The sequence below is a fragment of the Heteronotia binoei genome, chromosome 21 (assembly GCF_032191835.1).
Source record: "Heteronotia binoei isolate CCM8104 ecotype False Entrance Well chromosome 21, APGP_CSIRO_Hbin_v1, whole genome shotgun sequence".
Classification (NCBI taxonomy): domain Eukaryota; kingdom Metazoa; phylum Chordata; class Lepidosauria; order Squamata; family Gekkonidae; genus Heteronotia; species Heteronotia binoei.
In genome coordinates, this window is record NC_083243.1 from 144,790,796 (window position 1) to 144,808,262 (window position 17,467).

Here is a 17,467-nt window from a genome sequence, read left to right on the forward strand (position 1 = left end):
CTGCTCTCATCTGCCATAGCCTCTCTTTTTAAAAAGAACTTAGTTAAAAGGAATGTTACATTTGAGTTGGGACTTCACATTCAAGTGTTACTGTGCACTTCTATTTTTTTTATTCTGATAGTGAATCTGCTTCACCATTTGTTTGCTGTTGCCAGTGGAAATATGCCTCCATAATTTTTCTGTTTGAACTTGTTAGTACTATTATACCAGGAATACTGCCTAAAAGGTATAACTGGCAATTTCAAAAATAAAAAAGCTCAACTGCAAGAACCAAAGCTGCAGTGAATTAGCTCTGTAGAATAAGCATCCACTTAGCAGAATGAAAGCAGTTCAACACCAGCTTCAACAAAGAACAACCAGGCAAACAAGTCAGGAGGAATCTGAAACATTTTGCTTGGATGCTATTCAGCAAATGTAATTGATGTGCTGATGGGATAATTTTATTGGAACAATTTCTCCCTTTCCATGTTCTGTGATACTGTGTTTTCCCCCTCTACTTTATTACAGTACTTTTTACTATGGTATATCTGAGTGTGTGAATACTCAGGAGTGTAATTGGTTACCATCAGCTTCTTTCACTGAATTATCAAGTGGTAGAATTGAACACAGGAAAAAGTATTGTAGTGAGTCAACATGTTGGTCCTCCAAGTCCAGTCCTCTGTATCTGGACTATCTCTGTGCTGTCTCCTACTCACCTCTTTATTGTTTGTATGCCAGATTTCTCCAATTCAGGGTGGCTAAAATAATGCCCTACTGTCCTGTCCTGCTACCAGAGAGCTTTTAACTGGAGGTGTCAGGAATCAGGATCTTATAGATATAAAGCATGCATTATCACTGAGGTTTGTTATACTACAAACTGAGATGGGAGAAAGATCATCTAGTTCAAGCCTTCTATAGATCAGATCAGCTTTTAAAAAATCCCAGCCACAGTGCTCCAGAAACAGAAAGCTGGTGAACAGGGTCAAGTGTCTTTCACTGAAGCTGAATTTCTCCCATGGTAATAATTTCATTTGCAGAAAAAGCAAAAGGTGCCCAGGGTTAGTAACCTGTCTTTCCCAATGCATTCTGACATGGACCATGAGCAAAATTTCTCTTGGGGCTCAGTTCTATGAATTTTGGTATCCTCTCAAGTTGTGGAACGCTTATATGGTGAGACTGTACAGAACTGTGCTCCACAACATATGTATGAACAGGCATAGAAGTGGTACTTTTATGAGTTAATAATCTTTTATTGTAGTGCAAGCAAGCTCACATGGGTACAAGTCTTCAAGCTGCATGATTTTCAGCCATTGGTTTAGTGTGACTGACTGCTATGTCTTCTGTTGTTAGCTAGCTGCAGTGTTGGAACATATTATGATGGGGAGCAAGAAGGTTGCATTTTATGTCCTAATGGAACTTACCAAGACCATGAAGGTCAAATAACTTGTGAACCTTGCCCAATTCCTCAGAACCCAGGGAGCCAAAAACCAGCTGGAGCTCGCACTATATATGAATGTGGAGGTAAGGATTTGACCACCCTCCAGAGCCACAGAAATGGTGTTGCCTCTCCTTCCTTCATACACTTTGAAAGGACCCAGGAGCTTAGTCTTTGGAAACCTCATCCTTGCTTGAAAACAGTTGGATAATTTTTTAAAAATGGAATGGTGGTATTTAGCCATTTCCTTAATTACTGCTCCATCATACTTACATCAATCTGTATTGTGTCTACACTGCATGTGTAAGCAGGTTAGGAGTAGATGGTAATGTGCATTCCTCTTTAGTACAGGTATTTATATTCCCATTGTTTTCGGCAATGAAACATGGAGATCAGTGCTATTTCAGATTATCAACAGAATAAGGAGACAAAGTTCTCAGCTAGTATAATTGTGATTTTTGTCATGTGGCTTTCTTTTGTCTTTTTTTAATTCACTGATAGATTTGTGAACTGAAGATAGAGCTTAAACAACAAAGAAACTTTCATAGACATAACACATCCTTCTCCAACCATCTGAGACAACTGACATTGGGCATATATTTTCATTGCAGTGCAGACTAGATACGGGCATGAACCAAACCACGGATAGCGATGCATGCATGAATCAGGCCAATCTGAGGTTCGTTCTGAACCAGTCCAGACCTTGATTCTTCGTTTGGTTCATTTTTGCATTTCATTTTCCCAGACAACCTGGCTCTAATTCAATCAATTCAAAGCAATGTTGGGGGTGGACTTCTGGGAGCCCTAGAAACACCAATAGCAGCTTGACTGGCTGTATGCCAATCACAGAGCTCCCATTCTGCAGCACAAAGTTGTGATAGCTGAAGCTGAACTTTCCTGGGGACACCTGCTTTGGGGGGCTATTACTTGGACATTCCAAATCTAATCTTCATCAAACTTGGAGGGTGGGTTGAGGAGAGCCTGCTGAAGACTCCTAGTGAGTTTTACATCTCCTGAACCAAACAAACCAACAAAACACAAACCAGGTCAAAAATCAAATGAATCATGAAACAAAATGAACCACCATTTTCCCCAGTTTATGCACATCCCTAGTGCAGACACATTTGTATTATTCATTCATGAGGAGGTATATACCATGTACAAATAGACCAGTGTAATTCATCTCAAGACAAATGGGAGTGCAAGTTTAAAAAATAAGACACTCTGGAGTAGAGACAGACGGCTTTTCTGTAACCTTTCAGAATTATGCGAAAGGATGGGTTTGGTAGTATTAAACTCTGTAGTTACCACATTGCAAACTTTTAATCAACTACTGCATTATCTCTAATCATATGACTTTACCTTGTGATGGATGCTATAGAAATGCTTGTAAAGCTTCTAATTCAGATATACCATGTGGCTCAGTGTCATGGATCTTGACTACCAGAATACAGGTGGAGATTGCATGGCAGAAAGAAAGAACTTAAATATCATTATGAGCTCATGATGTTCTTTTTGTCATTTAGGATACAATGTAAAAAAATCTGGATTATTAATAATACAGCTAATGATCTGTGAGTTTTAAAATTCCCTCACTAAAAATCTGGGGCATATGGTCAGCTTGTCTACCGGATTGGGTTTTTTATGCTAAGAACATGCTCCTAGATGAGGAAATATAGGGAAGGTAGCAAGATTGGGTCAGATCAGACTGGCAGAATAGCTTATATTTGTATATATTTTGCCGGAGTTCCTGTTTCTTTTTCAAAGTCTCCAAGCATATCCCTCCTGTAAAGTTCTATAGGGGTTTGAAAAGTTGGCCTTGATGTTTGTGTGGATAGACAAGCATCCTAGGGATAACAAAGGATATGCTGATAGACCTTTGAAAGAGTATAGATTGTTTGCTTGCTATCAGTCTATATTATGCTTTACAGCTGTGCTTCTGTAGGTTTCTCAAGATACATTTCAATGAAGAGAGCCAGAACAATTTCATTTAAACATAACTTTTGATAATATTTTGACGTAAAGAAGGAGTATGTTGGAACATGCATACATGGGGAAATTAGCAGTTTATAAACTACCAGAGTATCTTCATCAATGCAAGCGAACACAGAATGCCCATGTTCTAATTATATTCAAATTATCTTGTGGGAAAACATCATACTGAATTTAGGAGGCCGAAGAGTAGAATTTCAGAAATTTGTGAAACTTGTTTGTCTGGTTCTAAAGATGAATTGGGGGAAATGGAATGTATCGAAAATGTGTGGCAATTTGTTTGGAAAACTGAGTCACCTTTTTCTGCATTTTTGACTATGATCACAACTAGATCAGGTATATGAGGTTTGTGATCAGATCTTCCAGCGTCTTTCATTTGAAAGTCATAGGATAGTAAGAATTTTAGTTCAGGGCTGTGGTGTGTAGGCTGGGTTTTGTTCAGCATTTCTGTCTCACATTGCTTCCCTAGTAGAAATCCTCTACCCCAGGGGTGGCCAAGGGTAGCTCTCCAGATGTTTTTTGCCTACAACTCCCATCAGCCCCAGCCAGTATGGCCAATGACTGGGGCAGATGGGAGTTGTAGGCAAAAAACATCTGGAGAGCTACCCTTGGCCACCCCTGCTCTACCCTACTGATACACACCTGGCAGGGGGAGGTAATCTCTTCTGTTCTGGTGCTCTGTTTCCAGTCTTAAATGTTTAAAATTTTAACCTGCTTTCTGATGGATTCTGAGAAATCTAGTCAATGATCTGTTGTGTCGCATTTAAGTTGTATTGTACAGTTGACTATAAGGTCATCTCTGGTTGGAGGTTTATTCAATATATGTGGGAGCAGAGCAAAATTATCTATTAGTTTGTGGTGGGAAGAGAATATATGTGGTGTGATTGGTCACAGTGGAGAATGTACTGGTTAGAGATTTTCTAAATTATTTATGCTATGGTAGTAGGCTGTGGTTCCCTTGAAGTCTTGTTTTTAGAGAATATGTAGAGAATAGACAGGAAGGAAGTTCTTATTTCGTATGTACTTGGGGCTGGTAAAATATGCATATACATACAGCCAGGAGCTTTCCAAAGGTGCCAAACACCAAAAACTGGTTAATAGCCTTGTGGATAAAATTATAAACCTGTTCACATCTATAGATCATTCATGTTAAATAGAAACTATCATTCCAATTTTGTCATTCTGACATGCTAATGTCATGTATCAGTACTAAAAGAAAGCCTTGTAACCATAATGCCTCTTCTTCATGCCTCTTCTGCTGTGACCTGTAGACCAGTGTTTTAAATGTTTTTTTCTTCCTTCCCTTGCTGCAGTGAGCCCATACAGCACCATAGCAGTGCTTTATTCATAAGCTCAGGAAGCAGTCGCTATTAAATTCAGTTCATTAGCTGTAAACAAAATTCCTTATCCCTGATCATGACCAGTTAATGCTCTGTTTGCTGCTAACTTAAATAACCTGAAATGAAGCCAAGGCCAATTTAACCCCCCTAACAAAAACAACCATTCAGTGGACTGATTTATTGAAGCTATAAACCAAAACTAACAGTTTTAACAGCTCTTTAAAAGGGCAGAACTTCACAGCATAGCTAAACAGCTGCAGAAGTAATCCTGTGTGTAGCAGAAACCGTTTAATCATTTGGCCTGTCATTGCAATCAGTTTGCTGCAAATTTGGGAGACAGATTACTTGGAGATTTACATAAAGAATCTTCCGGAGACAGATATATATATATATATATATATATATATATATATATATATATATATATATATATATATATATATATATATATATATATATATATATATATATATATATATATATATATATATATATATATATATATATAATCAGTTCCAGTAGTTTAGCTCTGTTTGTGCAGCATATACACACCAAAGCGGTTCAGGAGGAGCCAGGGAGATGATATTGAAGTACTAGAAGTTAATTATTCTTATATTGTCAGTCATTTAAGTCTAGGACTGAATCTCTCCATTTGTTTTAAAATCCACAGTGCACAGTTTCTGCTCTTGGAATGTTATGCTGTAATGATGATAAGGAGGGCAATCAAGCAAGCACTGATTTCATGCATCTGCTGTTCATTCAGTAGGATATGAGTGGGATTACCACATAATATCTGCTGGAGTTAATGGAGAATGAACAGTAATAATGCTTGACAGATGGCATAATGGCACATTAGCTCAAATAATCAGTCCAGGCCACTGCGCCCAAATATGGAAGAACGCCACAGGGCATAAGAGAGCCCAGCCTGCTTCCCACCTGGGCACTCTCCATGCAAGACTCTTATGAAGAACGGGAGGCCCCTGTGAGAGCCCTCCCTTCTCTCTTCAGTCAGCTTCTTGTCTGCATGGAGGGTCCAGGTAGGTGGGGATAGGGAGGGCATGCCTTTCACAGCCTTGTATGGTGCCTGATTGTGTGTACTATAGGGAGAGGGTAATTGAACGAGGCTCTTTGTACCATAGGTAAATCCTTCCAGTAGACTAGATTCGTGTCTTAGCACTTTTACTTGACCTGCCTGAATCATTCAGATGCTTGTTCTAATTGCCAACTCCCACCAGTCTGGGATGCAACATATTAAAAATGCAGAACTTTATTTTATGCAGGATATTAATGAAGATTATGTCAGCCACTCATTTTTCTTCTTTTGAAGTAATTTTTGATGACACAACTTTTCTATCAACTGATATCCCAATACGTTATAGTATAGTCATAAAGTTGATGTCTGTTATGTCTATGTTTTCCCTGTAGGACAGTGCTCACCTGGTGAGTATTCTTCTGATGGATTTAAGCCCTGTCTTCTGTGTCCTCCTGGAGCATACCAGCCAGAGCCAGGACGGACATCTTGCTTTACCTGTGGAGGAGGTCTAATGACAAAACATACCAGTGCAACAGTGTTTCAGGACTGTGAAACAAAAGGTAAAAAATTATGTATGTTGATTCAGTGGGAGTGCACCAGAAACTATTCAGTTGTGTTTGGTTCAGTCGTAACTCTTAATAACAAATCTCACATCAGTATTAAGGTTGGGGATCCAGGCTCCCTGTGCTGTTCCATATCACCAGACTGATAAATACACACCTCCCAGTTTTACCACTTTCATATTGTTTGAAAGGTTCTTCAATGTGATGCATTTCCAAAGTTTGTATAGAAATGGTGGTAATCACATGAAATAAGAAATAAATTTCTGTTGCTCAGGATTCATGAATCAATGAGATTCTAAGGGTACAAAAGGCAAAGGTGATCATACACACATTCATCATACATGGTGGTGTGCTTTCTAAGTAGGTGTGATTTATATATGAATGTGTAATTCATAAGTGATGAAATGGCCTTCAAATGAAACATTACATTAAATCATGTCATATGTACTATATGTATAACACTATGTTACCATGCCACTTGCTTATTTTCTACAGTGCAGTGCTCACCTGGTCACTTCTACAACACTACAACTCACCGATGCATCCGCTGCCCAGTTGGAACATACCAGCCTGAGTTTGGACAAAATTACTGTATTGCGTGCCCTGGGAATACCACCACTGATTATGATGGTTCAACAAATGTAACACAGTGCAAAGGTAAATTCATCAAAATCACACTGAAATTAAAGGGCCTCTGTAAATTATCTGTCAGAACAATGAAAACTGTGAAAAGCCAGTACAGTATTGTGACTTGGGGAGGCCCCATGTTCAAATCTTAACTTGACCTCCAAGTTTAGTTGAGCCAGCCACTATCTCCAGCCTGAACTACCTCACGGGATTGTTGTAAAAGGGAATGTGTGTGCCACATACACTGTCTCGAGCTCCTTGCAGGAAGTGGGATTAAAATGTAATAATATATTTTATGTGTTGCAGTATTTGGAGGTCAGTGTAGCTAGGTTTGCTTGAACATAGCCAAAAGGTATCTTAAAACCTCATTAATGCTGTTCTATGTCTCTTACCTTGTGCTTCTCTGGTAGTAACTGTATAAAGGAAATTTTGTCGGCTTGCTTGGGGGGAACATCAGCAACCCATTTGGGGGAGCAGTAGTAACATGGGGATTAACCACATTACTAGCCCCTTACAACTACACAACTTCCTGTAAATAGGAAGATTGATGATGGGAATAAGACTATATTGAGATCACAATCACTTGGAAGCCGCTCTGTGTGAATCAGAAATCTCTCCAGTACACATTTCAGGCAATGTCCAAGTAAAATTACAATAGGCTGCAATAATATGAGGTTTGGTGTTCAGTTACTGACCTTTGTTCCTTAGTAGTCCAAAGCACCTGGCTTTGCTCAAGGGAATCACCTTTGATCTCCTTCTTGGCTTCTCTACAGTCCCACACATGGCCAAACCTGATATTAGAGAATGAAGAGCTGTCTTCAGCCATTTTGATATGCTTTCTTCTCAGGCCTTGGGGAATAGGCATGCTCTGTGAATGCCCAGACCTAAGTAGGCGGTGCATCCTGCTCAATTCCTTTCCAACCGCTGCCCAAGCCAGATTTCCATTTGTCTCTTCATAGATCCTTCGTCTCCTCATCATTATTACTTTCCCATTATTCTTGTCTTCATTGTTTCTCCTCCATCAAAAAAAGAAGTCCCTTCGTTAGTCATTTCATATGTGGTTTTTGTGAGTTTTCACGCTTTCCCCCTTCATCTCCCCCTTTCTCCTTTGGAAGTCTCAGGAGTTGAGAGATGAGAGGAACAGACATCTTCAAAAAGTGTCATTCCTGTGGGGCTAATTCCCCTTGTCTTGGTGGACACCAGCTCTGCCTTTTCTGCCTCAGAGAGTGACACCAGGTGGAATCTTGCCCACATTGTGCAAAATTCACTAAGCAAGCCCATTGTAATTGTGCTCTTAAACTCCACAGCTATCTCTTTAACTTGGAGAGCAAGTTTGGTGTAGTGGTTAAGTGTGCGGACTCTTATCTGGGAGAACCGGGTTTGATTCCCCACTCCTCCACTTGCACCTGCTAGCATGGCCTTGGGTCAGCCATAGCTCTGGCAGAGGTTGTCCTTGAAAGGGCAGCTGCTGTGAGAGCCCTCTCCAGCCCCACCCACCTCACAGGGTGTCTGTTGTGGGGGAGGAAGGTAAAGGAGATTGTGAGCCGCTCTGAGACTCTTCGGAGTGGAGGGCGGGATATAAATCCAATATCATCATCATCTTCTTCTTCTTTAAATTGGCCTTGGCACCACTTGATAGTATGGTGGCTGTCAGTATCTTGGCCTGTGCTCTCTACATTGTTGGGAGCTTGAAAGGACGTATTGGTACTGACTGGGTTGTATCGATGCCCTCGGTACTGAAGAAGACCGACAAATCATCTAAATGCTCCTCCAACTCTTTCATTGTGGCCATAGCCACAAGAAACCTAAGTCAACTCAAGTGCCGTTGACCACTTAGATTGTGCCTCTGGTCATTTCAGGCATTTCGGCTTCAGTGCCAAGAATTCAGTCCATTGGTTTGGGCCCTTCCACTCCTTCATTGTCAACTCAAGAACCACAATCTCCATTCTTAGCAGCACCGACTCCACCACCAACAGACCCTCTTCCACCAGGACCAAGATGTCATCCTTATACCCCTTGGTCTTCATCAGTGCATTCCACACCTCTGATGTGCCCTGATACTGACAGCCAGCATACTGTCAAGCATTACTGGGCCAAATTACACTGATCACGCCACGATGATTCTGACTTTCGCCTTTCACATTGTCAATCCCAATTCTGGAGCTTGACCTGTTCTACTGCTGAATGCTATGACTGTCATTACAGATCCCCTTGCTATTGAAGCAGTTGGGCTCAAGTTCCAGAACACCTCCTCATTACTATGCCCAGACCTGAGGTCATTTCAAATATTATTGCACTTGGGGACTGTTCAGTTTCAAGACACTCTCATCACCTCTCTTATTCCTGTGGATCCAAAGACAGGCATGTATAGAATTACAGCTATCTGTCATCTGAGCTCCACTCTTCCTGACACCATACTTCGACTGACCCTGTGTGCAACCATTCTCGATCCTGTGCTGACCCGCCCACATATGGACTCGACATTGATGCCACCTTCAACACTAACCACAACCTAGCCACCTCAGTTCACTCCTCAGGCTCTGGTCCTTATGTACAAAATAGACATATCTCCAGAGCCTTCTGAGATCACTTCGGACAACTCCTGTTCCAAGTCAAAGGACCTGCTCCATACCTCTCTGGAATCAGAGGTGACCCTGCAGGGATCTTTTATCTCCATCAGATGGTTCCAAGGCATACTTGGAACTCATCCATCAAATGGTTGCAGCTTTATAGATTCAGATGACCTTTGAAACACCGAAAGTGATGGATATTGTGCATAAATTAGTCCAGTCTGATGTTCCCCCTGGTGCAGTCCTCCCAATTTTACTGATGCCCCTGGAAGGTCTCGAGACATGGGAGAAACCAGCCTCAACCCCACCTATGTCAAAACTGTTTGAGGCATTATATAAAGTTCAGCAAGCTGATGCCACATTCCTCTTCTCTCACCCAGCCCCCAAATCCGTTATCATACTCTTCCAAACAGTCTTGTCAGTTGGCCCCACTGGACTGTGAAGGGAAGAAACTTGACACCCTTGCCAGGAAGGTGCATATATTGACATTTTTGACAGCTAAAATCTACAACTACCTTTCCTACCTATTTGCCTATTCCTTCTACCTAACTAATCAATTTACACCACTAATTGCAAAACTCCAAGCACCAGACCAGTAACAGGCCACCACCAGTGTCTCTGAAATCTCCAGGATCGCAAAACAACAAAGTAATAGCCTCAAACATGCTGTCAAACATCTTCCAAGGTGTTTGCTAAGCCATAACGCTATGCCAGCATACCTGGCTATGCTCTACCTCATTGCTCTCACAGACGAAAATGACCCAACAGACCCTCTTCCACCAGGACCAAGATGTCATCCTTATACCCCTTGGTCTTCATCAGTGCATTCCACACCTCTGATGTGCCCTGATACTGACAGCCAGCATACTGTCAAGCGTTACTGGGCCAAATTACACTGATCACGCCACGATGATTCTGACTTTCGCCTTTCACATTGTCAATCCCAATTCTGGAGCTTGACCTGTTCTACTGCTGAATGCTATGACTGTCATTACAGATCCCCTTGCTATTGAAGCAGTTGGGCTCGAGTTCCAGAACACCTCCTCATTACTATGCCCAGACCTGAGGTCATTTCAAATATTATTGCACTTGGGGACTGTTCAGTTTCAAGACACTCTCATCACCTCTCTTATTCCTGTGGATCCAAAGACAGGCATGTATAGAATTACAGCTATCTGTCATCTGAGCTCCACTCTTCCTGACACCATACTTCGACTGACCCTGTGTGCAACCATTCTCGATCCTGTGCTGACCCGCCCACATATGGACTCGACATTGATGCCACCTTCAACACTAACCACAACCTAGCCACCTCAGTTCACTCCTCAGGCTCTGGTCCTTATGTACAAAATAGACATATCTCCAGAGCCTTCTGAGATCACTTCGGACAACTCCTGTTCCAAGTCAAAGGACCTGCTCCATACCTCTCTGGAATCAGAGGTGACCCTGCAGGGATCTTTTATCTCCATCAGATGGTTCCAAGGCATACTTGGAACTCATCCATCAAATGGTTGCAGCTTTATAGATTCAGATGACCTTTGAAACACCGAAAGTGATGGATATTGTGCATAAATTAGTCCAGTCTGATGTTCCCCCTGGTGCAGTCCTCCCAATTTTACTGATGCCCCTGGAAGGTCTCGAGACATGGGAGAAACCAGCCTCAACCCCACCTATGTCAAAGCTGTTTGAGGCATTATATAAAGTTCAGCAAGCTGATGCCACATTCCTCTTCTCTCACCCAGCCCCCAAATCCGTTATCATACTCTTCCAAACAGTCTTGTCAGTTGGCCCCACTGGACTGTGAAGGGAAGAAACTTGACACCCTTGCCAGGAAGGTGCATATATTGACATTTTTGACAGCTAAAATCTACAACTACCTTTCCTACCTATTTGCCTATTCCTTCTACCTAACTAATCAATTTACACCACTAATTGCAAAACTCCAAGCACCAGACCAGTAACAGGCCACCACCAGTGTCTCTGAAATCTCCAGGATCGCAAAACAACAAAGTAATAGCCTCAAACATGCTGTCAAACATCTTCCAAGGTGTTTGCTAAGCCATAACGCTATGCCAGCATACCTGGCTATGCTCTACCTCATTGCTCTCACAGACGAAAATGAAGGTGGAAGATCTCCCCTTCTATGGGGAAGGCCTCTTTCTATCCTCAATTGATGATACTCTCAATTCAACACCCAGAAATATATGAAACCCAAGCAATGGAGACCGTCTTTGCACTGCCCTCAGCATCACTCAGATTCTTGGGAAAGGAAACCTCTGCCACCAGAGCAGCCCAATCTTTCCAAGACCAAACAACAGTCTGAAAAACATCCCCCAGAGTCTGCTAAGTAGTCTCTTTGACTGTCTTCTCCTCAGGGAGATTTCCCTACCATCTCTGTTCACCCCACCCATAGGCATGAGGCTTGAGGGAGAGAGCCAGTTTGGTGTAGTGGTTAAGTGTGCAGACTCTTATCTGGGAGAACCGGGTTTGATTCCCCACTACTCCACTTGCACCTGCTGGAATGGCCTAGGGTCAGCCATAGCTCTGGCAGAGGTTGTCCTTGAAAGGGCAGCTGCTGTGAGAGTCCTCTCAGCCCCACCCACCTCACAGGGTGTCTGTTGTGGGGGAGGAAGATAAAGGAGATTGTGAGCCACTTTGAGACTCTGAGTGGAGGGCAGGATATAAATCCAATATCATCATCATAATCATCTTCGTCGTCGTTTTCCTTTCTATCCCATGTGGAATACCATCACCAAGGACTCCTATGTCCTTACCATCATTTGGGTGGGGTACACCATCGAGTGCATTTCACTTCCCCCAACACCTCACTTCGTGCCAGCTTTCCAGTCCACCGTCCTCATGGAAGAGGTTCAAATTCTACTGAGCAAAGGAGCCATCAAAGAAGTCCCTCCAGGTCATCACCAAGGCTTCTACTCCTGCTACTTCATAGTTCCCAAATGCTATGATGGGAAGTGCCCAATAATGGATCTACAGGACCTGAATCAGTATGTTGTCACACAATTCCACATGATCACACTCCAAGCAATTCTCACCAGATGCATACTTTCATATAAAAATCCGACCACAACATCGTTGGTTCCTGCGCTTCACAGTAGGAAATCTCCACTTCCAATATTGGGTCCTTTCTTTCAGTCTGTTCACAGCCTCACATGTGTTCACAAAGATCATGGCAGTGTTAGCTGCTGCTCTGTGTCTTTGAGGGGTTATTATTTATCTGTACACAGACAACAAGCCACTGGTCTCCCCATCTGTATGTCTGGAAGCTGACCTTGTTCTTACTCTTTGTATCCTTGCAAACCTGGGCCTCCATGTAAACCTCATAAAGTCCTCCCTGAAAGCAACTGAAGTTATTCAATTCATCAGTGCACAGATCCACACAATCCATCAGCAGGCGTATCTCCCACAGGACAGACTCTCTACCATCCAACAATTGGCTTGTCATTTTCAGACCCAGCTGAACCAGTTTGCGAGGTCTGTCATGCATTTGTTGGGTCTCATGGCTTCTACAACTGCTGCGCCCACTTCAACTTTGGTTTCTCTGGAACTTTTCAATCCACCGACAACTTTTGACAACACCATTGCTTGTTCCTGCATCCATCCTAACCACTCTCTGATGGTGGTCTCAAGCAGACAACCTTTCACAGGTATACCTTTTCAGCTACCACAACCAGAGCTTGTCATCTTGATATATATCTTGTGGTGGGGGTGGGAGGCCACTGCAATGGTCTTTCATTGGTCCAAGCATCACCTCCATCTCCACATCAGCTGCCTTGAGCTCCTAGCAGTCCACTTAGCACTTTGGTCCTTCCTGCCAGCTGTATGGTCTCATATAATTCAGGTAGCTAACAGTGTAGCCAGACAAGGTGGCATGGACTTCTTGACCCTCTGCAGACTTGTTCAAAACTTGTGGCACTGGTGCATAGCCCAGAACATTACCCTCTCAGTGGTCCACATTCCAGGTGTTCAGAATGTACAAGCTAATCTACTCAGCAGGCAGTCACTGAACAAACACGAATGGTCTATCAACCCACGATATCTCATCCAATATTCAGGACATTCAGCCTCCTAGACATGGATGTATCCAAACTTGGAAAACATGAACTGCAATACATTCTTCAGCAGAGGACAGGCAGCCCAAGGCTCGCAAAGAGACGCCTTTCTTCACAATTGTACAGGATCCCTATTTTACAGCTTCCTGTCCCTGCCACTCATCCCATTGGTTCTGTGAAAGATCATCAGTGACAGGATCCACTGCATCCTCCTTACACCTTGGTGACTGAGACAGCCCTGCAGTCATCTCCTGCAACTGTCATGCAGTAACTTTATTAATCTACCAAATATAGAAGATTTGCATTTTCATCAACAAGGATTGGCCCTCCATCACAACCCAACCTTCTTTCATTTGACAGCTTGGCAGTCCTGTCTTTAGTCTTCACACAGAGAATCCTGTTGAATGTGAGAAAGCTGGCTACCTGCTGGACCTATGTGGCCAAATGGAAGCAATTTTTTTCCTACACTACTGACAAAAACCTGGATCCTCAGTCTGCTCCCTTAGCTGATGTGCTGTCATGCTTGGTTTGCCTCCAAGAATCAGGCCTAGGTTTTTCATCTTTCAAGGTACACTTGGCCACCATCTCCACATTCCACAATCCAATCGAAGGAAAACCCCTTTTTCCCTCATGATGTCTCAAGAACATTTTTTAAAGGCATGCTGTGACTCCACCCACCCATTAAGCTTATGGTGCCGGAATGGAGTCTCTCCTCGGTACTCACACATTTAATGAGGAAGTCTTTTTAGCCCATGGCAGCAGCCACATCACCCCTTCTTTCATGGAAGACAGCCTTCCTGGTGGCCATTATGTCTGCTAAGCAATTGAGTGATATCTGTGCATTTCGTGCTGAAGTGCCTTACATCACCTTCCTCAAAGACAGTGGTCCTGTGACTTGATCCTGCTTTTCTGCCTAAGGTGGTGTCTTCTTTCCACATGTCTCAACCCACCATGTTGCCGACTTTCTTCCCTACACCATCTGATGACAGTCAGCAGGCCTTGCATTCTCTAGATGTCCACAGAACACACTCCTCTTACCTTTCTTGGATGCATTCCTCTCATAAGGATGCACACCTTTTCATGGCCTGTGGAAAGCCTAAACAAGACTCAAGGTTTCTTCTGAAAGACTAGCTAAATATCTGCAGTTTCCCTTTGCTATGAACTGGCACATCAACCTTTGCCTACTCTCCTGTGGGCTCACTCAACCAGAGCTGTTTCAACCTCTGCAGCATTCCTAGGTGTTGCATTGCTTGACAACATCTGTAATGTGGTGACCTGGTCCTAAATTACAGGTAAGCAATCTGGGTTTTGTTTCAAGGAAAGCCTATAGTGCAGCATGTTTTGAGTGAAGCTGAAAAGAGGAGAAGCTTTGCAAAAGATCAGGGGTCCCCAGTGCAGTTCCTGTGGATGCTGTGGTACCTGCTGACACCTTTCCTGCATCCACCAAGTGTTTTTAGAAAGTGGGTGGGGCTGAGTGGGCCTTTTTTTCCAGCAAGGCTTCTGACTGGCTGCATAGATTTTTAAAAATGTTGCTTTGGTAGAAGCTGCCTCCACAGCACAAGGATCTTTACCAAGTGACTGAAAATGTTTTAGTCCAGTGGCACCTTTAAGACTAACAGAAGTTTATTCAAGGTATAAACTTTCATGTGCAGGCACACTTTCTTGAATAAATTTTTGTTGGTCTTAAAGATGCCACTGGACTCAAAATTTGTTTGAGTGATTGAAAGAAAGCTGCAATAGCCATTTTGTGCCTGGTTTTACTTCCTGTGGCTACACCCACCATGCTGTGTTAGAATTCCAAAAAAAGATTGTGCACCCCTGTAATAGATGCTCTTTGTTATAGAGTGACGGGTGGGGGGGGGGAGTTTCTGTAAATTTTTACCCGAAACAATGTTTTGTAACAAAATAAGTCAGAGGTATCACTATGGGCAAGCTGTATATTTGTATGGCAATCATGTGTCAGGACCTCGAGTCAAGGAATAACACAGTCCAATAATTCAGCAGTTTTTTCCATAAGCATCATAAGGCAGTACAGCATCTTTGCTAAGACTCATGTCCTAGCCCAGGGACTCTCCTTTTAACCCCCCGCCCCAACTGTCACAATTCAATTGCAAGTGCGGCAAAGCAAAAAGGGTTTTGGCGGGACCCCCTCCCACCCTCCTTTGGAGTCCACCCCTAGTTTAGCGTCCAGGTTTCTAATCTACACTTCCCCCCGGCGTCTGACCATATGTGTCTCCGATAATACTCTCCCGGAGACCCCTGGCACCCCACTCCTTTTTCCTGACCATAACAGAGGTGGGAACTAATTTTGATCCCTCTGCTTTCGGTTCTTCTGCTGGTTTAGTCAGTTCTTCCTTAGCATTGTCCTTTTCTTCTCCCAACATTTTCGGGGATGGATAGGCAGCTAAGGTAGTAGGTGAGTCTTAGCAATATGTCAGGACCTCGAGTCAAGGAATAACACAATCCAGTAATTCAGCAGTTTATTCCATAAGCATCATATGGCAGTACAGCATCTTTGCTAAGAATGACGTCTTAGCCCAGGGACTCTTCTTTTAACCCCTCGCCCCAACCGTTACAATTCAATTGCAAGTGCGGCAAAGCAAAAAGCGGGAGCCAGGGTTTTGGTGGGACCCCCTCCCACCCTCTTTTGGAGTCCACCTCTAGTTTAGCGTCCAGGTGTCTAATCTACGCTTCCCCCCGGCGTCTGACCTTGAAGTTGGTGGAAAGAGCTTACTTAATACGTTCCCAAGATAAGCACACAGCAAGGATGAGCAACGCGAGATGCACTCAGCAAATTGGGTATGGTACAAAACATGACAAGAGGAATACAGAGGAGATGACTCTTGACATCATGAATTAACGGGAGAACATGGCAGGCCTTGTTAGGGGAGCAGAGGATTCTTCGGCCAGCTCTCTGACAAAGGGAAAAGGGTTAAATAGCACATAGCTTTTTTTCTGCTCACTGTCGCATCTTAAAGGTACCTAGACATATTCCTGGGATATCCTGCCTGTTCAGGACACCTCAGACTCTTACCTGATTCCTGTTACCTCCCCAACTTTTTTGTGAGACACTATAACCATATGAAGAGCATTCTCAATCACTTGGCAACAGAGACAGTGTTTGTCTGGAATCTCCAGTAATGGGTGGGAGTGTACACGTGTGTTGAACTGACAAGGTGTCTAACTTCTGCAATGTTTTATAATTGACCAATTTCAATAAGACTGTTTTTCTCCTACTCAAAAATACTGTGAAGCTTAATCCAGCATGTGTTGGTGGCTTCAGTTACTGTGAAGAAAAACACTCACAAGCCCCTTCTTTTCCTTCTGGTTGGCTCCTGGGAGGTTGGAAGACCCCCCCCCCCACTGCAGTGATCCAAAGTCTCAGCTCCCCTTGCTACCTGAGGGTGCCAGAAACTAACTGGGCAACCCTTCTGCTACCAATGATGCTGAAAGAATCTCCTGCTAAACAGAGACTCACGTCTAGCACTCTGTACCTGCCTTGCCATTAGAGGCTTCACCTATTGCCACACCAAGCTACCATGAGTGAACTGTCACACTCCAGGAATTTCAAGCTACTATGCTTCAGGGATGGCAAGCTTACTTGCTGCTCCTCCCTGTTAATAGAACTTCAGATAGCAAGACTGAATAGGCATAGTGTTTTTCCACAGAGCATTCAAAATGTTAGAACATTTAATAAATTCATAAAAAGAATACACATGTTCTGTTTAAGCATTCAAGCTGATCAAGGCCATAAAGAAAACGGGAAAATGCAGTCTCTTTTCCATACACTCAGAACTTATCCTAAGCAACATTTATTTAGGACAGGACATCTTTAACTGCAAGATGCCATAGCTTAAA

The 17,467-nt window shown here is 43.0% G+C and overlaps 1 protein-coding gene across 7 annotated transcripts in view; it reads left to right on the forward strand.

Moving 5' to 3' along the window:
• The window catches only part of SCUBE2 (signal peptide, CUB domain and EGF like domain containing 2), a 95,020-nt gene that overhangs the window by 66,011 nt on the left and 11,542 nt on the right, over nt 1-17,467 (forward strand). For 5 of the 7 annotated variants that reach the window (XM_060261754.1, XM_060261753.1, XM_060261755.1 and 2 more), the window contains 3 exons: nt 1,330-1,500; nt 6,172-6,339; nt 6,838-6,999. In XM_060261754.1, the coding sequence (XP_060117737.1) occupies nt 1,330-1,500; nt 6,172-6,339; nt 6,838-6,999 (501 nt within the window). The remainder of the gene's footprint in view (nt 1-1,329; nt 1,501-6,171; nt 6,340-6,837; nt 7,000-17,467) is intronic. The other 2 variants (XM_060261757.1, XM_060261756.1) reach the window with 1 other exon arrangement.